Source organism: Hypomesus nipponensis, chromosome 6 (assembly GCF_054491055.1).
Source record: "Hypomesus nipponensis isolate SF chromosome 6, ASM5449105v1, whole genome shotgun sequence".
In the NCBI taxonomy this organism is placed as follows: Eukaryota; Metazoa; Chordata; class Actinopteri; order Osmeriformes; family Osmeridae; genus Hypomesus; species Hypomesus nipponensis.
The window spans coordinates 5,009,538-5,029,100 of NC_140366.1; the positions used below are offsets into that span (position 1 = coordinate 5,009,538).

The 19,563-nt window shown below is 45.4% G+C and overlaps 1 protein-coding gene across 1 annotated transcript; it reads right to left on the reverse strand.

Moving 5' to 3' along the window:
- Positions 1-733: 733 nt before the first annotated feature.
- ehd3 (EH-domain containing 3) lies at positions 734-18,977 on the reverse strand. The gene is made up of 7 exons (XM_084700401.1): positions 18,049-18,977; positions 15,024-15,200; positions 13,242-13,339; positions 5,900-6,141; positions 5,049-5,219; positions 3,835-3,999; positions 734-3,375 (listed from the first exon to the last, which is right to left on the reverse strand). The coding sequence occupies exons 1-7, from the start codon at positions 18,273-18,275 to the stop codon at positions 2,848-2,850; spliced, it is 1,608 nt and encodes a 535-aa protein (XP_084556527.1). The 5' UTR covers positions 18,276-18,977; the 3' UTR covers positions 734-2,847.
- Between the last annotated feature and the right edge of the window lie 586 nt (positions 18,978-19,563).

Below are 19,563 nucleotides of genomic sequence, written 5' to 3' on the forward strand. Positions count from 1 at the left end.
TGGGCTGTTTAATAATATTACAAATGTGAACAACCTCAATAGCTGTGTAGATGCACAACTGTGACAACTACAATAATTTACTTGTGACATTTTCTTGCCAACACCCAAAATGTTTGTTGCTCTCAAAAAAAATGATGCAGCCATGTAATGCATTTGTTTAAGTGCAAGTACGAAAAAACCTGTGTTATGATGGTTGGACTAGGAGAGGGACAGGGAGTTGCACAGCTGGGATGGGGAGAGCACTTCCTGTAGGAAGTAAAGAAAGTAGGGAGAGAGAGGGGGAGAGAGGGGGAGAGCGAGAAAGAGAGAGAGAGAGAGAGAGAGAGAGGGAGAGACAGAGAGAGAGAGAGAGAGAGAGAGAGGGAGAGGGAGAGGATTGGGTTGAGAAAGTCACGGCCGCAGCTCTCGGAGACTGGGGGGGTGCTTCCCGTCACTGTCATCCTACATGACAACTAGGGGACGTGTGGTGCCACAGCGACCCTGTCTACATCCCCTCACTCCTCATGATGTCAGAGTGTGTATGTGTGTGTGTGGCATGACAAAGATGACAGTTGGAACAAACAGGAACTGAGCCGGTGGGGTCCATGATAACAGACAGATAATGGGGTAGTGATTGATGATGTGCTTTGTTGACAGGAAATCCCCAAATTCGATTTCTGTTTTGCGTTCTAGTGGCCAGACAGAAACCCATTCAGTCAAGGTGAGCAGGCGCAAGTAAATAACCCAACTGAACATCAGTAAGTGAATGTCTTTATTTAATTCTTCATTTCAAACCAGTGTATATGAGGAATGTTCGACCATCGTAATTCACACACACAACAGGAACACAGGACCACATCCAGTAACCTCAAACTTTAGAGCCCGCTTCACTAACATACACACACATACATACATATAGTACATACAAACTGACAGAGAGAGACAGAGAGGACATTACTGTGATCAGATGGTTTACACTAGATCCACCCCTTCCTTCTACTTCTTAGGCACTCCCAAATCTGAGCACAGCAAGTCAATGCCTATCCCATAGCACTCTGGTATGGCTTTTCTATCCAAAGGTTTTAGCAGAGATCTGTGACTTGGTTTGAGAACCAGCGTGTCTACAAGTCTGTACAGGTGGTTTAGTAATGATGGTGAATCACAGAGTGAGCATCCAGAGTGTCTGTGTGTGTGTATGTGTGTATTCACGTGCATGTGAGTGCCATTGACTTTGGGTTTTACCAAGAGATGACATTTCTCATATAAAACCACATCTCCGAAATGTAATCTGTGTGGTGTGTGTGTGTGTGTGTGTACAGGTGAAATCGGCACAGGGAGGCAATCTGAACAATCCCGACTTTCCATTGCACATACAGTAGACTTTTACATCATCCGATCAGTCAGAGTGACTTCAGTAAATACAGACACAGTTCAACCCAGTACTTCCGAGAATACATACAGTACAAATAACACAGTCGCTTTTCAGCGGCCCAATGTGGTCATGTCTGGTTGAGTGTTGGTTAAATCTATGATGTGTCCTGTAACGGCACAGCCTGTGCCGTATCCTTCCTCCAATCAGAAATCCAACCATTGTCTCTGTCAGTTCACGTCTTTACCAGTCGCATCTTAAGACACAAGACAGGAAGTTCATGGAAGCGTAATAGCTAAAGGGCAAAACACTGTAGGTATAACATACACTCTAAGTCTCTACATACAACAATACACATTTAGATTTGGGATAGACAGTTAAGTTGTCATGGTTACCTCCACACCGGTATAGTCCCAGCAGAGTTTAGGGTAACAGTGCTACACAACATGACAAATAAAATGTCATAAGGGAACTTTTTGAACTTGGTTGGTAGATTATTATAAAGAACGGGTCGGGCTGAAGGGAAGGATATGTATTATGTGGTTTTGTGTGTTGCTGAAGAAGATGAATCAATGGCTATGCTGCATAACGTTCTTCCACCTTCCGTACAGTCAATCAATGTAGGCTGCTGCTGCAAGTCACTGCATGTAATGCATTTTAATTCAATATCAAATTTCTCTTTGAAATAATTTGGGTGTAAAACCAAATGATTTCCTTCTAATTCTTTCCATGTGGAACATTTAGATTCAAATTGGGATTATTCAAAGCAGTTACATGGGCAATGTTTGTAAATTAAATCTACTGTTATTCTGAAGATTTGTATGCATGCAGAATATCAAGACTAGTACAGCTGGAAAAGTTATGTAGTCTGTAATCTAGACATGCCCCCTTTCTGGGGACAGAACAGATCACATCACTGTAGTTCATGCCACATATACCCTTATTGATAATGCAGACAACAAATATATGAGGAACAATGGTATACAGGCAGATTTTCAATATGTATTAGTTCTATGAGGTCTGACGTCTAAAGTGCCAAAGGGAAAAAAGGATCATATAAACCAGGCTAATGAAATCAAAAATGCAATTACATTCCCATATATAGAGACACGGAGAGATCCTTTAGTGTTGATGCCATCTTCTCAATTGGGGTAGATAAAGTAACTGCATGACATGCATGACTGTGTGTGTCTGTGTGTGTGTACTAGGGGGTCCAGATGTCATTCTCTAAAACATCTCATTTCTCCCCTTCCCAAACGGATAATACAAAATAAAATCAAAACAAAACATACACAGGCGAGAGGCGAGGAGGCCACACCCTTCACATTGAGACAGACTACAAAACATGACTACCACAGGTTCCGCTCTCCTCTCTCAAAGTGTGGTCCTTCACCTATCAACCCTTTCGTCCTCGCTGCCGGCTATCTTCTTATTCCTCCTCCCGATGGAAAATAGAAAGAGGGTGGGATGGAGATGGGGGAGGAAGGGGGGGGGGGGGATTACTCTGGGATTTTTCTCTTCGAGGGGGGCACGAGGTGCGACGGAAGGTCGGCGGGCAACTCGTGCCCCTCCAGTTTGACCTTGATGAGGTGATTGGCTAAGGCAAACTCCTCGTCGTCCAGCATCCCGTCCTTGTCGATATCGGCGAGCTTCCAGATCTTTCCGAGGACCGTGTTGGGCAGCTTGGACTTCACCATCTCCCTCTTGGCGTTGGCGCCTGTCACCTTCCCGTTCACGGGAGACAGTGTGTAGAAGATCTCGTCGTAGGCCGGTTTGTCCCGCGCCACCACCCATTCGGCCTCGTCGATGCCCTCACCGGCGCCCTCTCCGTAGCCATGGCCGAAGGGCCCGTTGAGTGTGCCGTCAAAGGCGCCGCCTTTCACCGACTGGTTGGGCCGCTGGGTCTCCTCCTGGCGGACGAGCACCATGAGCTGGGCAATGTCGTGGGCCAGCATGTCATCCACCATGTCCAGCAGCTTTGTCTTTAGGGGCTGGAACTTGTTCAGGTCGTGCGACTGAAGCTGGTCCTGCGGGTGGATGAAGAGAGAGGAAGGGGGAGGGCGGGTTCAGGGTTGAAGTATACGGTGGGACGCCAAGGGCGATAGGATACAGTTTGAAAGTTGCGCATGCATCTAGCTGTCGACTAGGTCAATAAATTATCTTTATCTTTAATTGATAAAGATAAATACCATATATATTTTGTTCTCCCATCCCACTCTCTCATCTGTCTCTCTGTCTCTCTGTCTCTCTGTCTCTCTGTCTCTCTGTCTCATCCTGTTCCATGTTTCTCTCTTTAGGGACTTGGGCTATTAATCAAAAGGTTGCTGGTTCCCGGCCATCCCAAATGATGTTGTGACCTTGGGCAAGGCACTTCACCCTACTTCCGCAGGGGAATGTCCCTGTACTTACTGTAAGTCGCTCTGCATAAGAGTGTCTGCTAAATGACTAAATGTAAATGTAGTACTTTGTTCCTCTCTATCACTGACCTGCATCTTCTTCAGGTTGGGGAAGTCTCCTGGTGATATCTGGTGCTCTCTTTCGATGCGGCTGTAGATTTCCCCCAGGCTGCCAATCAGCTCCTTTTTCTTGTTGTCCTTCCCGAACACGCTGGGCATCTCTTTCTTCAGGGAGCTGAGGATGTAGGCGTGCACCTGAGATAAGGGTGTGTATACGTGTGTGTATGTGTGTTTGTGGGAGGGGGGGGGTGAAAAAAAAAAAGATCAGTCAGTGCACCTTCCCCCAAATGTCCCCAAACCAGTACTTCATTCAAGGCCATTGCTTGGGAGCCAACAGCAGGATATATGTCATAGAGCATCGTGGGTAATGCATACTAGCATTTCTCTCCATCCCTCACAATTCTTTGAAACAGGGCACAAACATGTCATCACATACGTCACATACTTTCCTGCTACCTACACCGATGCAAAAGTGGGTTCCCTTTCCTAGTGTTTTCCCAGAATTCCCGGAGATGAGAGGAAACATTTCTCCCTGTGATGGCTCAAGCGGGTGTAACCCCCCCCTCCCACTCACACACACCCACCCCACACACACACACACACACACACTTCAGTGGAACACTCAAGGCTGGCTTCCCTTCAGAGGGTGGAAGAGTCCAACTCTGCTGACAGGGGCAGAAGTACAACTCTCCTGTATGGTCAGGAACAGGGGAGAACAGGATGTTGATCGGAAGGAAGTGGGGAATAGACGAGAGACTCCTCCACACGCACGCATGCACAAACGCCATGTAAAGCCACCCTCCGAATGCAACGACAGCGACGTCTTTTCACTCTGTAGTCTTCCCTCCCCTTTCCCTGTGAACGGACGGATTTAGCAGAGTGGACCGCCGAAGATATGAGGCTGATGGCCTTTCATAGCCGCAGGATGTACGGAGAGGAGGATCTCTGTAGTCGTTAGCCTCGAGATATCAATGGGAATGTCTTTGGCGGATTTACATACAACGTTTCCATGTGTTTGTGTGAGTGCGAACACACTAGCTTGTGAAATATGTCTGTTGCCTGCGGATATACAAACAGAACGAATCAATAACAGTTTGATGCATCTGGCAGGGTGGAGGCTAAAGCACAGCAAGGACCTGGTAAAGGAGATTTGGTGTACGTGTGTGTGGGTGTGTGTGTGTGTGTGTGTGTGTGTGTGTGTGGGGGGTTCTTTCCCTGTAATACCGATATGTTTGGGCTCTCACCTTGGCGAGACGGGCCCTCTTGATGAGGTCGTTGAGTTTGCGCAGCGCGGCATTGCGTGGCAGAGACTGGATGTCCTTGAACAAGTCCTGCTCTTCCGCCTCGAACAGCTTCCTGTTATCTGGGATTAGCAGAGGGTGGGACCAGAACGATCCGATGTAGACTCGGATCACCTGGAGGACACAGTAACACTTTGTGTTGTACTGCAGTGTAATGTAGGGTTTTGTTTTGGGTTTATTAGATGTATTTATTGTCTTGTCTGTTTTCATGCTGCTGCCCCCTTTATAAACAGTAAAGAACATATATCGACCTATCACATGACCTTATGAGTGCTTACACATTCAAATGGTTATGAGACACATTTATACGTTTCTTAAGTTCATAGCAACATTGTAACATTTGGCAGAGGAAATGGTTTATTTTTCTGGTCAGTCTAGATCAGGGGTTATTGAAAAGGAAGTCCTGTAGATTGCAGACCTATATACCAGGGCTGTGTAGGTTAAATACCATTTTTATTTATCTCCGTTGGGCTCAAAAATAATATATGCAGCCAATTGGATGAACAGTGCCCTTCATCGGGTTTTCTTTTTGATTTTCCCAAACTCTCTGATTTATGAATAGCTACTTAAGCGTAGGAACAGTATAAGAAAGCTTTCAGCATCTAGTCTTCATTCCAGGCATTAGATAACCTCAAGAGTATGTTGTTGCTGTTTGCCATCATGAAGACCAGAATTATGCCATTGGCCAAACCTTAGACTTGCCTAAATCCACTGTTTGGAACATTATTAAAAAGAATGCGAGCAAGGATCTAAGTGTCAACTCCTAGACCTAGCTGGCCCAGTTTTGTACAAACCTCGGGCGTATTAACGATCTTTCCCAGCGACCACATCAGCGCTCCATAGACCCTCATCAGCTGCTGGGTCTCAATCTGGTCGGCCTTGTTCAGGACCACCCGGATCTTGTCCTCGTGGTTCTTCAGAGCCTTGATCACCTCCGAGAACTCGTCGGATATGTCCAGCTTGTGGGCGTCAAACAGCAGGATGATGCGGTCCACGCGCTCGGCAAACCACTCCAGAACCGCTGCAAAATCATAGCCTGGCAGAACAGTGGGATGACCCGAGGAGCGTGTGCGCGTGTGTGTGTGTGTGGGGGGGGTTAGGGGAGAGGTAAAGAAAGGGTCACAAAGACGGAAGGAAAGAAGCGGAAGAAAAGACAGGGGGAAAGAGGGAGTTCATATCAGAGATGAGGTTCCACTGGGTCAGTGACAATTACGGCATTCGAAACGACATGCACGATTCAATCCTGAACAGCCTATACAAAGATATACAGATACCCATCCTCTCTCTCCCTTGTGCTATACCATACATCAACACAGTCCTACAAGATAGACCCATTAAAGACACCCACTGTTAGCACTCTCCTAGCCTGGCAGAAGAGACATTCCCCGAGAAGAGAGTGGGAACCTAATCCTCTACTTCTCTCCACTCTCCTTCCCTAATGGAGTTATTACTGTAGCCTGAAAACAGTAGTCAGACATGACTATTGGGAGAACGATATTAAGCAGTTGAGGTGCATTTCAATGTTGAACTGCAAGAACAATAACAGTAGCAAGGTTGGTTAGATGGTATTAGAATGTTAATCTTTCAAATCAGCAGCACAGGATTTAAAGCCGGAACTGGGATCTCCACCCAGGTCTAGAATGAGTCAGTCAGCCATGTTCCCAGGAGAGATCCCATGTTGCACATAGGATGGAAACAGATAAATGCACACAAGCCAAATCCATGATCTTTAACCACAGGAGCATTACAGAAGCTTTCTTGAGGATTGTCCAGGCACAGTTGCACACCTGCTTTACAAACAAGAATGATATCCCAGATCATTATTCCTCAGACATTTCTACAGACCGTTCGTGGGCACTAAACATTCATGTACTGTTAAAATTGTACAATTATAGTCTTTGATTATCTGCAATACTTTCACTACTTGTTTGTCGCTTTTGGAAAAAGCGTCTGCTAAATGAATACTCCAACTCAAATGTCTATTCTGTGAAAGTTCAAAATCATGTGTTGTGTTACAGGAGATATCATACAATTAGGTGCGATGAAGGACATAGAGGGTTAATATACACATATGTTTCTTTATATTGTGTGGGGAAAGCTCCCAGTAAAGCCCTCAGGAGTAGATTTAGGCCCTGAAATATTTCGCCTAGTGCACACTGTTGCTGTGTGTGTATAGGGAGTCAGGTGGCTGAGCGGTTAGGGAATCGGCCTAGTAATCTGAAGGTTGCCAGTTTGATTCCCGGCTGTGCCAAATGACGTTGTGTCCTTGGGCAAGGCATTTCACCCAACTTGCCTCGGGGGAATGTCCCTGTACTTACTGAAAGTCGCTCTGGATAAGAGTGTCTCCAAAAGGACTAAAATGTAAATGTAAAAAATGTATGTGTGTTATGCTTGTTGCCGTTTGGCGAGTTGGAATACAATTCCTTTGCAAGGATTTAATAGTCATGGCGGTTGCAATCATGTGAGGAAGGTTCACCATGATAGTAATAATAAAGATTTTAAAAAGAATCCTAATAAAAAGGATTTGTCTGGAGCTCTGGTAGCATCACATGACGTGAAGCCGCAATGTTCGGAAGAATGCCTGCCCTCTCCAAAAACGTAGCTCTCTAACAGATGTTCTGGTCAAATTTGCAGTAGTGTGCACTAGGCGTTAGCAAGGGGATAGCGGATGACAGGGAAACCCATCATCATCCTGGGCTCAGCAGAGGACTTGAGAGTGTGGCTAAGAGCTGTATGTACGGAGAGCTGGGCCAATGGCGTCACTGGAGACTCAAACTGTTCAGGACAAAGCTAATCTACCCAGTAACCTTTTTTCAATTGCTGGAAGTAGCTCTAATCAAGGAACATGTAAATAGGGAAACATCACAGACAGATGAAACACAGTTTTACATGAAACATCTGCTGGACTGAAAGACAACTCCATAAAAATGGCTCCTACCCTGTCAAAAGCTTCCTATGTACCTGATACATAGGTGTGCTTGGCTGAAATTAGGATGTACAGTAGTTTGGCCTCCGTAAGCCATTGGGACATACAGTATGTTAAGTTAATAGGACAACATCACAAAACTTTCCATGTGTCTGGCTTTGGCGAGGACCACTGAGATATAATATAACACAAAATGTGCTCTACGCGATCTCTATGGCCCAGCTGCATAGGCAGGCTAATGATGCCGCTGGGTTAACTCTGCAGGAGTTAAGGGTTTTTGCAAGGGGTCCTTTCTCCACAATACCTCCATACGGGCATCTATGCAGCCAGCTATAGCCAGCCCCCTCTTCAGTCGCCACTGGAGACAAGGAGAGAGATGGAGATGCACACACACACACACACACACACAACAGGATGAACATGAAAATGTGCGCATTGTTTCAGTGGAATGAAATGGACATGAAGTGACGTTTGATGAGAGGTGTGGTCTCGTCTGTTAGTGACCACTTATGGTTTACAATAACTCCCATAACAGTTCTCTGGAATACTATGGGTCTATACAGTTTCTTGTGTATCAGCCTGTGGTCAAGCACTGTGGTGCAAGACTATGGGTCATATTTAGACTGGCTGTGCCCCAGGTGCATCGACTATAGGTCTGCAGAGTGGGAGTGTGAGGGGAAACAAACAGCCAGTCTTCGCACAGAGAGATGACAGGGTTTGCACACATCTACAAGCCCACACACACATGCACACAAACACATGTACACACACGTACACGTCCACACAGACGCACACACACACACACACACACACAAACAAACACTGTAATTCACCATAAACACAGCTGCGCCGAGAAGTTTGCACACTGCAGTTCATGTGGGGTGTCAACAACACCAGAAGCAGCAATCATTCCCTTTACTTCAGCAACGTTTCTGTAATAGGCCAACTATTACCAACTATCCCCTTGACTGCTGGTAACCTTTTGGTATCAAATAATACTACTTTTAATAAATTACCTCAAACATGACAGACTCAAACATGGCAGTCACAAAAAAGGCTTTAAAATGGTTATTTACTTTGAATTTCTTCTCTTATTTCGTACGTTTAGTAGTTGAATTAAGAAATGTATTTTATCTACTTTACTAATAATAACTGACAATGATTAAACTTTTGCTAGCCATGACAGTCTTGTTGTCTTTGTAATACTAAGTCCATTCCTTCAGTTTATGGAGTTCCCTCTATACGTATGGAATTCAATTGTCTCATGTCTCGGAAAGAACAATGAAAGTAAGATTAGCAAAGAGCTCTATTGCTCGGCACACTGCTAAACAGCCTGGAAGAAAGTTTCTCTCATTTGCTGTTAACGTTCCCTCCATTCTGTGACTCCATCAACTGAACAGCGTGGGACTGTTCTTCCCCAAGTCACACCAAGGGCATTCTGCCTGCTCTGGTATGTGTACTAAATTAGTCTGTCAACTGCCATTGGGTTGGACACAAAGCCAGCAAGACAAACAGCCAGGGCCTAGACCTACTCGCATTTATCTTCCACTGCGCTCTCTGTGTGCCTGTGCATGTGTGTGCGTGACATAGTGCTCTTGTCACCTCTTGTGTTTCACACTTCCAGGAATTGAGAGGGTTACACTGTAATACTGGTTGACATAGTAACGCAGGCGCTTAAGCACAGTAGTCCACAATAAAAGAAAGTTATCAAATCAAAGCAGGTAAAACAGGCACAGCTTTGATCATTGATGATTTGTATTGAGGATGTCCTTCAAGTTTCAGTCTACAACAGAACTGAATTGACCTTGGAAGAGCTGGATTCGCAAGATCAAGACCACGCGAGTCCATCATTCCAAGCTGCAAGGTTTGCTCCCTTTTTCCAGTTTCCCAGGACAACTTCCCTGATTGGTTATGTGTAACAAACCATCCGACAAGTCAGGTTAAGACTGAATATAAAAGATGAAAACTGCAGCCAACCAACATCTTCTAACACTACAGTCTGAACACTGAAATAACTGCTACTTTCATGGCCCACCAAACATCCAGGCTCTCTCCATCTCTCTCGTTTTCTTTTTCAGCCTCGCTCTATCTCTCTCTCGCCCTACAAGCCAAACCCTGTACTGAACAATCACATCCATGATACGTAGCCCATAGAATACATCGTTTGGATCAGTTCTGAATACAATGACCGTACTATAATACAGTCAGACAGAGGTGTCACATTATAGGAGCAATGTGCCATCAAACCTGAAGGTGAAATGTATTAGTTTGTCAAGATGAACGCGCCTAATGTTTCTTTACCTATTATTCTTTCTTTCCTTTTAGCCCAGTGCTGTTTTTGAGAGTGATGTGGTCTTAATTAAGAGAGAGACCAGACAAAGTGACACCAGGTTGTATAATGTTAGTTAGGGGAGTTCCGTGTGCTGTCGCCACCCTATCTCACATTTGGGCAGAAATATGCACAGTTTGAAAAACATCAAAAAAATCGCAAATATCAGAATATCAAACCTAGGTTACAGGTTCGTTTTAGTGACAGTCCAGGGCAGAAGCACATGGAATAATACTGTTCACCATTGAAATTAAATAAAAAGTAAGCAAGTTGTCCAAACATATATATATATCTATATAAACACTAAGGCTTCGATTTATAATTGACTTGTTAGCAGCAATAGTAATAGCAGTAGAAGTAGCATGATAGCATTAACAGCTGTCTTCTTCACTTGTTAGCTGTGTTTTGATATTGTAGGTACACCAAAGTTCTTTCTGTTACGATAAACTTGAAGATGAGCATCAGAGTGGGACCTAGATCCTTATTTTCAAGTGTGTGTGTGTGTGTGTCTGCACATACGGTAAGCCGGCCCCGTGTGTGATATTAGAGGTTGTACCACCAGAGTGTAGAATGTGAGTGTGATCGAGCTCGCCCCGTGCAGAGCTGCGCTGCCTCTTAAGAGGCTCTCATTAGGACAGCTATATCTGTCTGTCACAAACACTTGCTAATGAGTCGCCCACGACTGTCTGACCCAGGGAACGAGGGGAGCATGTGAGTGAATCAGGATGACCCAGCATGCAGTGCAGTGCAGAGACAAAGAGAGAGCCATCGCTAGCAGAGAGAGTGAGAAACACAGAAAAGAGAGAGAGAAACAGACAGTGAGAGGCTCATAGAGTTTTTCTAGCTGTTTCTAGCTAGTTTTCTAAGTCCACAGCTGCGGATCAGGGTCTACGAGTCACACCCCCAGGGGCGAGACACAGGCCTCTTTAGCCCCACGGGCTAAGAGGAACAGGAAGCAGCTAATAAGGCCACAAGGCCTGAGGGGGAGGTTGAGGAAAGAGGCTGCACAAAATAATGACGGCTGCTAATGGCCACATACTAATGCACTGCAGTACACACAAACACACACACACACACACACACACACACACACACACAGACACTGTTATGGTTTTCTAACCTTTGACTCTCCCACAATCTCAAAAGGCAAAGTGTTTAACAGTACAGTAGCTACAGTAGAGAAAACTATAATATAAAAAAAAAACATTTTATAATAGTAATTCATGAAGTCATATTGATTCAGTGGCTCTTCATGAGTAGGGCAACAGAAGGTCTGTAATACTGCAGCGTTGTATCCACCGTGATGAGCATTCAATTTCATAAAAATAACTAACCCAGGGAAAAAGAGAAGTACTGCACCATAGATGAGCTCAGTCAGCATGTTCATGACTGCTGTTTCTCCCGAACACTCCTGGCAAATAAACAAATTAAACAAAATGCTTCTTCTAAACATTTGGCTGAACAACCCAAGACTCGGATGCAAAGACAGCCCAAACAGAGCTGTGTGTGAATGGTCTCTCTCTCTCTCTCTCTCTCTCTCTCTCTGCTTCCTCCCCCTTGTCTGCCTCATAATCCTTCAGCCCAGCTAGTTCACCCTCTCTGACTCCTTTCACACAAACACACACGCACACACACACACACACACACACACACACACATAAACACAAACACACACACGCACACACACTCCCCAAAGGAAAGTGCTGACACCATGGATCAGGGTGATTACTATGGGCTAACTGGTGTCTAGCAAATGTGAAATGAAGTAACTACCAGGGACAAAAACACACAGCAGCACATGGCCCACTGGCATCTACTACAGAAACACTACAAACTGCTTTAATTGCATGGAAACATCCACACAGACATCTGAAGTAACCTGACAGACAGTATGGTGGCTTTGAGCACACAGACCTCTGATAGACAACTGACATCAAGGGAATCTTGATATATCTCCAAACACAGCTAAGCTGCACAGTACAGTACATGCTTCCCAGAAGGCACCGACTGATGTTGTATTCTGGTCATAATCAAAGCCAAGTTGTTCAAGACAACCCCCTCTTTTCCAATTCCTTCCAAGCTGAACTAAATCTGAAGAAGAAGATAAAACTTGCTCTTGTCAAACCAAAACAATTCGAGCCAACACGAAAACATCAGACATGGAGTATATTGAAAGCCTTTCAGTGAAAGAAGAGAGAGACTTTCAATCAGAAATTCATTTGATGTGTTGACAATGTTTTCGCTGTGAACAGGAATTCCACAGGGAACACACACACACACACACACACACACACATAGCTTTATCATCCAGAACCCACACTCCCAACACACAAATCTAAAAAGACACACTCGACAGCTGAGATCATTTTTTTCTTTCACTAAATTAATTTCACTAAATGTATTGAACTGAAGACATATTTACGTGTTATTTTTCGAACCGAAGCGCTTGTAGGTCAAGTAGAAATGCTCAAAACACACAGAGATACACAGGGTCTCAAATATCCTATCAAATCTGTGTGTGTCTGTCAACACAGTTTGATCAGGAGAGAATGCAGACGGGGCTCCGCTCTGCTCTGAGATGGTATTGTCCCTGTAAATCTGAAGGGTCAGTCAAAGTAAAGGATGAAGCCTCAAAACACTGCTCTACGTCTGCAGCGTGTGTGTGTGTGTGTTTGTGTACACGCACGTGTGGGTGGGTGCTAATTTGGGGCGGAAGGTGTCGGAGATGGCAATCAAAGCCGTGCATCAAGACAACGCAAAAGTACCCACAATACGACCAAATGGCCTCAACCCTAACATAACCAAAGTGAGAAAACAAGATGGGGTGCTTGGCTGGTCCTGGGGGGGGGCGGGTGGGGGGGGTGTGTGGGGGTGTTTTTACCTCTGCTGATCCTCTGTTTCTCGCCAGACAGAATCCCAGGAGTGTCGATCACACTGATGCTCTCCAGCACTGGGTTAGGCAGCTGTGCACACACAAACCTGGACACACACACGTACACACACACACATATACACAGTATTATAGTTTGGAAAAAGGTTCAGGCACATCATTGGTTGACTGGCATGTTGGTTCACTGGCTGTTTGACTTGTTGACTGACCGACTGGTTGGAGGGTCATATGGTTGGTGGCTGAGTGACAGATTTATCAGCTGACTGAATGAGTAATTGATCAGCTGGCTTGTTGGCTATCTGGCTGTCTGTAGTGGTCATTTGGCCGATTGGGTGTATGAGTATTTGGCTGGTTGGAGAACTGAAGAGCAGTTTATACAACCCTTCTATCTTACTCTCTATCTGTCCTGTGCCAGTCATGAATAGAATACAAGCTCCTGTAGATTCTTGTGAGTTTGAAACAGTAACACAACCAGGTCGCCCTTTTCCCTGTTAAGCACATAACAGCACGGCATTAGCCCAGCTGGAAACATCACGGAGCCTCATTCATGGCTCTTTGGCTAGACAAACTGCAATTTAACAGTTTTCCCCTAACCGAAACATTTATATCCTCTCTTATTCCTAGCTCAAAAGGAAACACAACCCATAAACCTCAAAACACCAGTTCAGTCTAATAGTAAAAGATGCAGCTCTTGGCCCATTACAAAAACCGTGTTGCCTTTGAAAGAAGCTCAAGACACGCTCAACCTGTGCCTGGAAAACATGAATTTCAATAAACAACTCCCGTTTTGACCGTCGTTGTTTCTCCTACAGAGATGATTGTGTAAATCTCTTTACGTCTGCAGGGATTTGCTCCTTCCCTCTCTCCTTCTGAGGACAGCTGGAGGAACCATCACAGGCCCTTCATTCTCAAAGTCTCCCACAGAGACTTATGGTATCAGGCTCAGAGACACGGAGGGCGATTACCTCTCACACACACACGTTTGTTTTTCCATCCTAGTGGGGCCCGACCATTCGATTCCAATCAAAATGGTGTTATCTCTAACCACTAACCCCTGACCCATAACCCCTAACCCAAAGGACATTTGGTATCCATAAGGGTAGTTAAACAAGACCACCTCATATCATAAGACCCAGTGCTCATGTTGACAGAATATGGGGCAGCCTGGGCCAGGAGTAGAAGCTCAATCAGGAGAGGAATGTGGACGATGGTCAGCTAACAACCCCCCCCCCCCCCCCCCCCCATCCCCCTTCCATCCCCACCTCCCCTATCTACCATGAGGTCATACTGTCATATTAACATGCATGGTTGACTGATATACTGGTAGGAGACCTTTTCTCCCTCTCATGCACACGCACACACAAGCTATCTGATTTCTATCTCAAAACCACAGACACACCCTCACACATGCACAAGTGTGGCCCCCTCTCTCTCCCTATCTATGTTTTCCTCCCCGAACCAAGTTTTTTCAACGTGTGGTTGTGTTTCATAAGACAGCCTCATCCAGCCATCATCAATCACAGACCACACAAGCTTGGCTTTGGATTCTAAACTGACTGGTGTTCAGAATCTGATTGAAATTATGCAAGAGCACTAGTAGTTCCAAACAGGTTTTTTGGAGACAGAGAACAACAAGTAGGAAGACAAACCCAACTCATTTCCTGAATGCTGCATTCTTGACTTCAGCAGTTACAACAAGGCAACATCGGGTAGGACAAAATAAGGTAAGACGGTAAAACGTCCTGAAGGAAAACCATACAGCACTCAGCTCACCTGTTGAGGAAGGCGTTACCAAAGGCATTGAGCTTCCTGAAGGGTTTCTTTGGGTCGACAACCAGAGCGTTGCCAGGGACCAGCCCCTCTACGTCTCCATGCATGACTGCGATGAAGGAGTCGGTAGTGGGCTCTGGACCGATGCGCATCCCTGGGAAGTCCTGCTCCAGGAGGTATCTGAGGAGAAAAGGGAGAGGTGTTACAACTAGGATGTATCTCAGGAGAGAGGAAAGGAGTTACAACTAGGAGGTATCTGAGGAAAGAGGAGAGGAGTTACATCTAGGAGGTATCTGAGGAGATTTGAGACAAGAGGAGTTAGACCTAGGATGTATCTGGGGAGAGAGGAGGGGATTTAGACCTAGGAGGCATTTGAGAAGATAGGAAAGGAGATAGACCTGGGAGGTATCTGAGGAGAGAGGAAAGGAAATAGACCTGGGAGGTATCTGAGGAGAGAGGAGAGATGTACGACCTGGGAGATATCTGACAGGATGAGAGAAGAGTTAGGCCTAAACTAAGGGGAATAAAGAGCATGGAGGTGATTGATTCTTGCAATGCAATTTAAGAGTGTAATCATAACCCAGACCCAAGGCCCAGAATGTTCCCCCATCTCTTCAACGTGTGTGTGCGTGTGGGTCGTTTGTGTGTTTTCTCCCTGTCCCGTTTGGTTCTGTATCAGCAGGAAAATGAGACGCTAAGCGTTTTCCAAAGGGACTTCTCAGAGGGTGTAACCATAGTGATGGGACTACAGTCTATCCTTCCGACTGTGTGGTCTCGGCCAAGATAACACCTGACCAGGCTTCACCTATGTTTCTCTAAATCAGGATCTGACACCTTTTCTGAAATGAAAAATGTGAAAACATAACTGTGAATTATGAAGCCAGGGCACAAGGTGACATCTTGAACTCATCAACATTGACACTACTCCATGTAAATAGAGATTCCTGACTCACTGTTATCTCGTGCAGAACGTCCGACTGTGTGTTGTGTGTGCGTGAAACTTGACAAAGACACTGCCAGATCCCTTACAGGTTGACAGAATCTTATCTCTTTCAGCTGCTCTCCAGAACATCTTTCTACACACCTACTGTGAGCAGGGAGGGCAGTTCCTGGTAGTACTGTGGGTTTGAGTATTGCTTGGGATACTTGCATTGCATAATGTTATTTCCCCCTGTCTGCCCCTGTCTGCCAAGATAGCAGGATGAGAGGAGAGTGGGATTAATGAGGAGAAAACCGCCTGTGTTTTGTCTATTACCGCACCGCACTTTACCGATAATAAAGAATGACCTGAGTGTTTGAAAGAGAAAATGTAGAATAACAAAAGATTGCTTGGGTGTGTGCGACAGCGCGAGACAACAAAAATAGATGAGACAGGGAAGGACCATTTCTCGAAGACACACCCATGCATGTCCTTGTCTTACTCCCTCATTGTGACGGCCCAGTCTCTTTCCTCCAATCCTATCTCCAACCTCTGTTCTCCAGGCCTTTCCCAAAACCTGTCCTCCAATCCTATCCCCAGCCTCTTTCCTCCAGTCCTATCCTCAGCCTCTTTCCTACAGTCGTATCTCCAGCCTCTGCTCTCCAGTCCTATCTCCAGCCTCTGTCCTCTAGTCATATCCCCATACTTTCCTCCAGGCCTTTCCCAAAACTTGTCCTCCAGTCCTATCCCCAGCCTCTTTCCTCCACGACCTGCTGTTCACCCATTCCTCTAATTCCCTTCATGTTCAACCCACTTTTTTTACTTTGACAGTAGAGATTGGCTATCCAAGAGAGAACGGTCGCCTGATTCAGCTTGGGTTGTGTCCCTAGAAGTTTACGGAAACTTTCAAGGCATTTGACACAGACACATGCAGAGCATTTGTGTCAAATATTCAAGAGTTATGATGCAGTAATGGCTGGGTTATGATCATGTTTCAGCTTTCTCCAGCTGCAACAGCAAGGCGAGAGCAGACGATCAGAGTTGTCAATGCACGCGAAACAGGATCTGTCGTCTGCAGTCGACCCTCTTCTGCCACTTATCGCAGATCACTCATATTCAGCACCTAGCTGTCAAAATGTCGACCTCACAGAGACATTTCTGGAATTCTGAACTGCCCCCCCATCGACAACCCCCCCCCCCCAGCCCCCAACGCATCCCTCCCTGTGTGATGTGAGGGTGGGTCCACACCCTTAGCAACCAGCAGTAGGTTGTCATTCTCTCTCCTACGTTTCTCTTTCTCCCTCTCTCTCCTGTCACCCGGGCCTCTGTAGTCTGTCAGATTGGGAAATAGCTCAAGTGTGTGGTGCCGTGCGTATGGAAAGGCTAAACAATCGAGGTGGCATGTGACTGTCCAAGTGTGGCCTAACCCTAAAATGGTACAGCTGCCGCAAACACTTTAGCTTAGAGAACAGAGTAGGGCCCAGAAAGCCTGGGTTCAATCTGGGTGTTCTGAGATCCCATCTGTCTCTCTTATCCTTATCCCAACAGTCTGTATACATCCATGTCCTTTTGCATGACTAGCTCTGAACTCGACAAATACAGACCTGACCACTCAGTATTTCACCTTGCTTACATGTAATAAAGTTTAGCATTCACAGACATTTTTACAACACACATGTCTGGGGTACTACTCCATCAGTGTATTTCTCCACTTTTGAGCAGAGAGCAAAGCTGTCTTGCTCAATGTCATCGTAAACTCTTAACTCGACACATCTGAGAACAGCCCATCCTATGGTTTTCACATGTTATTTGAACTACAACTTGATGTATGGCTTTGGGTTGCCAAAAGCTCACATGTTTATCTTTGACTTGATGGTTCTCAAATCCCTGCTGGAGGGTTTGTCTTGTGCTCCATTATGACAGTCTTCCCCCACAGTCTAGATATTAATGTAAATATAAATATTTGAATTAAAAGCCTATTATGGCAAAATGTACGGGTTATTTGTTGTCGACTATATGCTGTAAATCAGAGGTACGGGACCTGACACGGTCTGTAACACTGTCGTAAGGCATAACTCTGCCCTGAAAACAGCAACAAAAGTGGCCTACCGTATGAAGCTGGTCTTCCCGGTGGAATACTGGCCCACGAGTAGGACCATTGGTTTGTTGTCAAAGTCTGCATCCTCGAGGGCGGGCGAGTGGAACTCGTGGAATTTGTAGTGCTCCTCGAGCGGCAACAGTTTGGTCTTGTAGAGCTTCTTGAGTCCCTCGCTGACCGTCTGAAAGACCTCTGGATCCTTCTTCCTCCTGTCATCGGTACCCAACCAGCTAAACATGATGGTGCAGGGCAATGGACAACCTTATACTCTATAGGGAATCTCTATGGGGCGGCTGAAGGTGAAGATGATGATGGAGATTCGACAGCGAACAGCCTGTTTGTTTTTTTGAGGGGGGGGGGCGTATTTCAGAAATTGCTTTTGTGGAAGTTGTTATTCTTTTTCTTTTCAATCAATTATTGTTTCTGATGCATCCTTCATTGGAACAGCTTCCCAGGTCTGTTCAGGGCCACGCAACGCACAAGACACCACTGCATTCAGACGAATAAAAAGCCAGCTAGTTTACTACCACAACACACCGACCTTAGAGTATTCACATGCACAAAGTCATATCACAGCTAAGAAGCCAGATTCTCATTCACGTTGAAGAGGAATCCCCCACAAACAATGATGCACGTAACAAGCTGTCAGAATGTGATCTCGTCTCTTACATTGGGACACAGACGCGGTCAACGCCACCGAATACTTTCTGAATAAAAGATAACCGATCAAATCAAAATAGGAAAAACGGTAATATCGCTGTTGAAAAGCATCTATTCCGTATGCTGCGTAGCTTCTTGCGCGGCCACAGGAATCCACCGGCTCTTTCACTGCAGCACATTTAAATGCCAGTCCGACAACGAAACCTGAGCCGAGAGGAAATACCCAACTACTGGCAAAGCCCCACCCAGTATTCTCCACCAGCTGAAGTCAGTGATGGCAGCGCCATGTTGGCGGATGATGGGAGATTTGGAGGTGGCAGCAGTAAAGGAGAATGTCTCATGGTTGCTGCTCCTCTAGTGGTTGGCTTCTGTTGGAACATTGTTATCAACAGAAACACAGGGTGACAGACTTTTCTGTTAGCCCAAGACCACTCAACTTTCCATCTCACACACAAACATTTCCTTGTGTCTATACTTTGAACACTGTTCAAATATGCATTTCTGATCTTTGATCTGCTGCACTATGCCCCATAGGTATGCTTGTCGTTTTGTGTAAATCATAGATTAATAATATGTAAAATATAGAATAGGAAACAAAACGTTTCCAATCAAATATTCACACTCTCTCCAGATATGATGCTGTCGATTATTTTTGCATTAGCATATAGGCTAGAATTTGGAGCCGGTCTTCAATACTTCAATCAGCTGGAGACTGTAATCAAGATGTTATTTTTGCGCTAGCCTGTATTTAAGCATTTGAGACAGCACAGCACGGTGGTATTATTTATTGTTGTTCCCCGCGCCTATGAGATATGGGTAGCGCATAGGCTACAGACCTTTCCTTGAGACGCCCATGTAGGCTACGT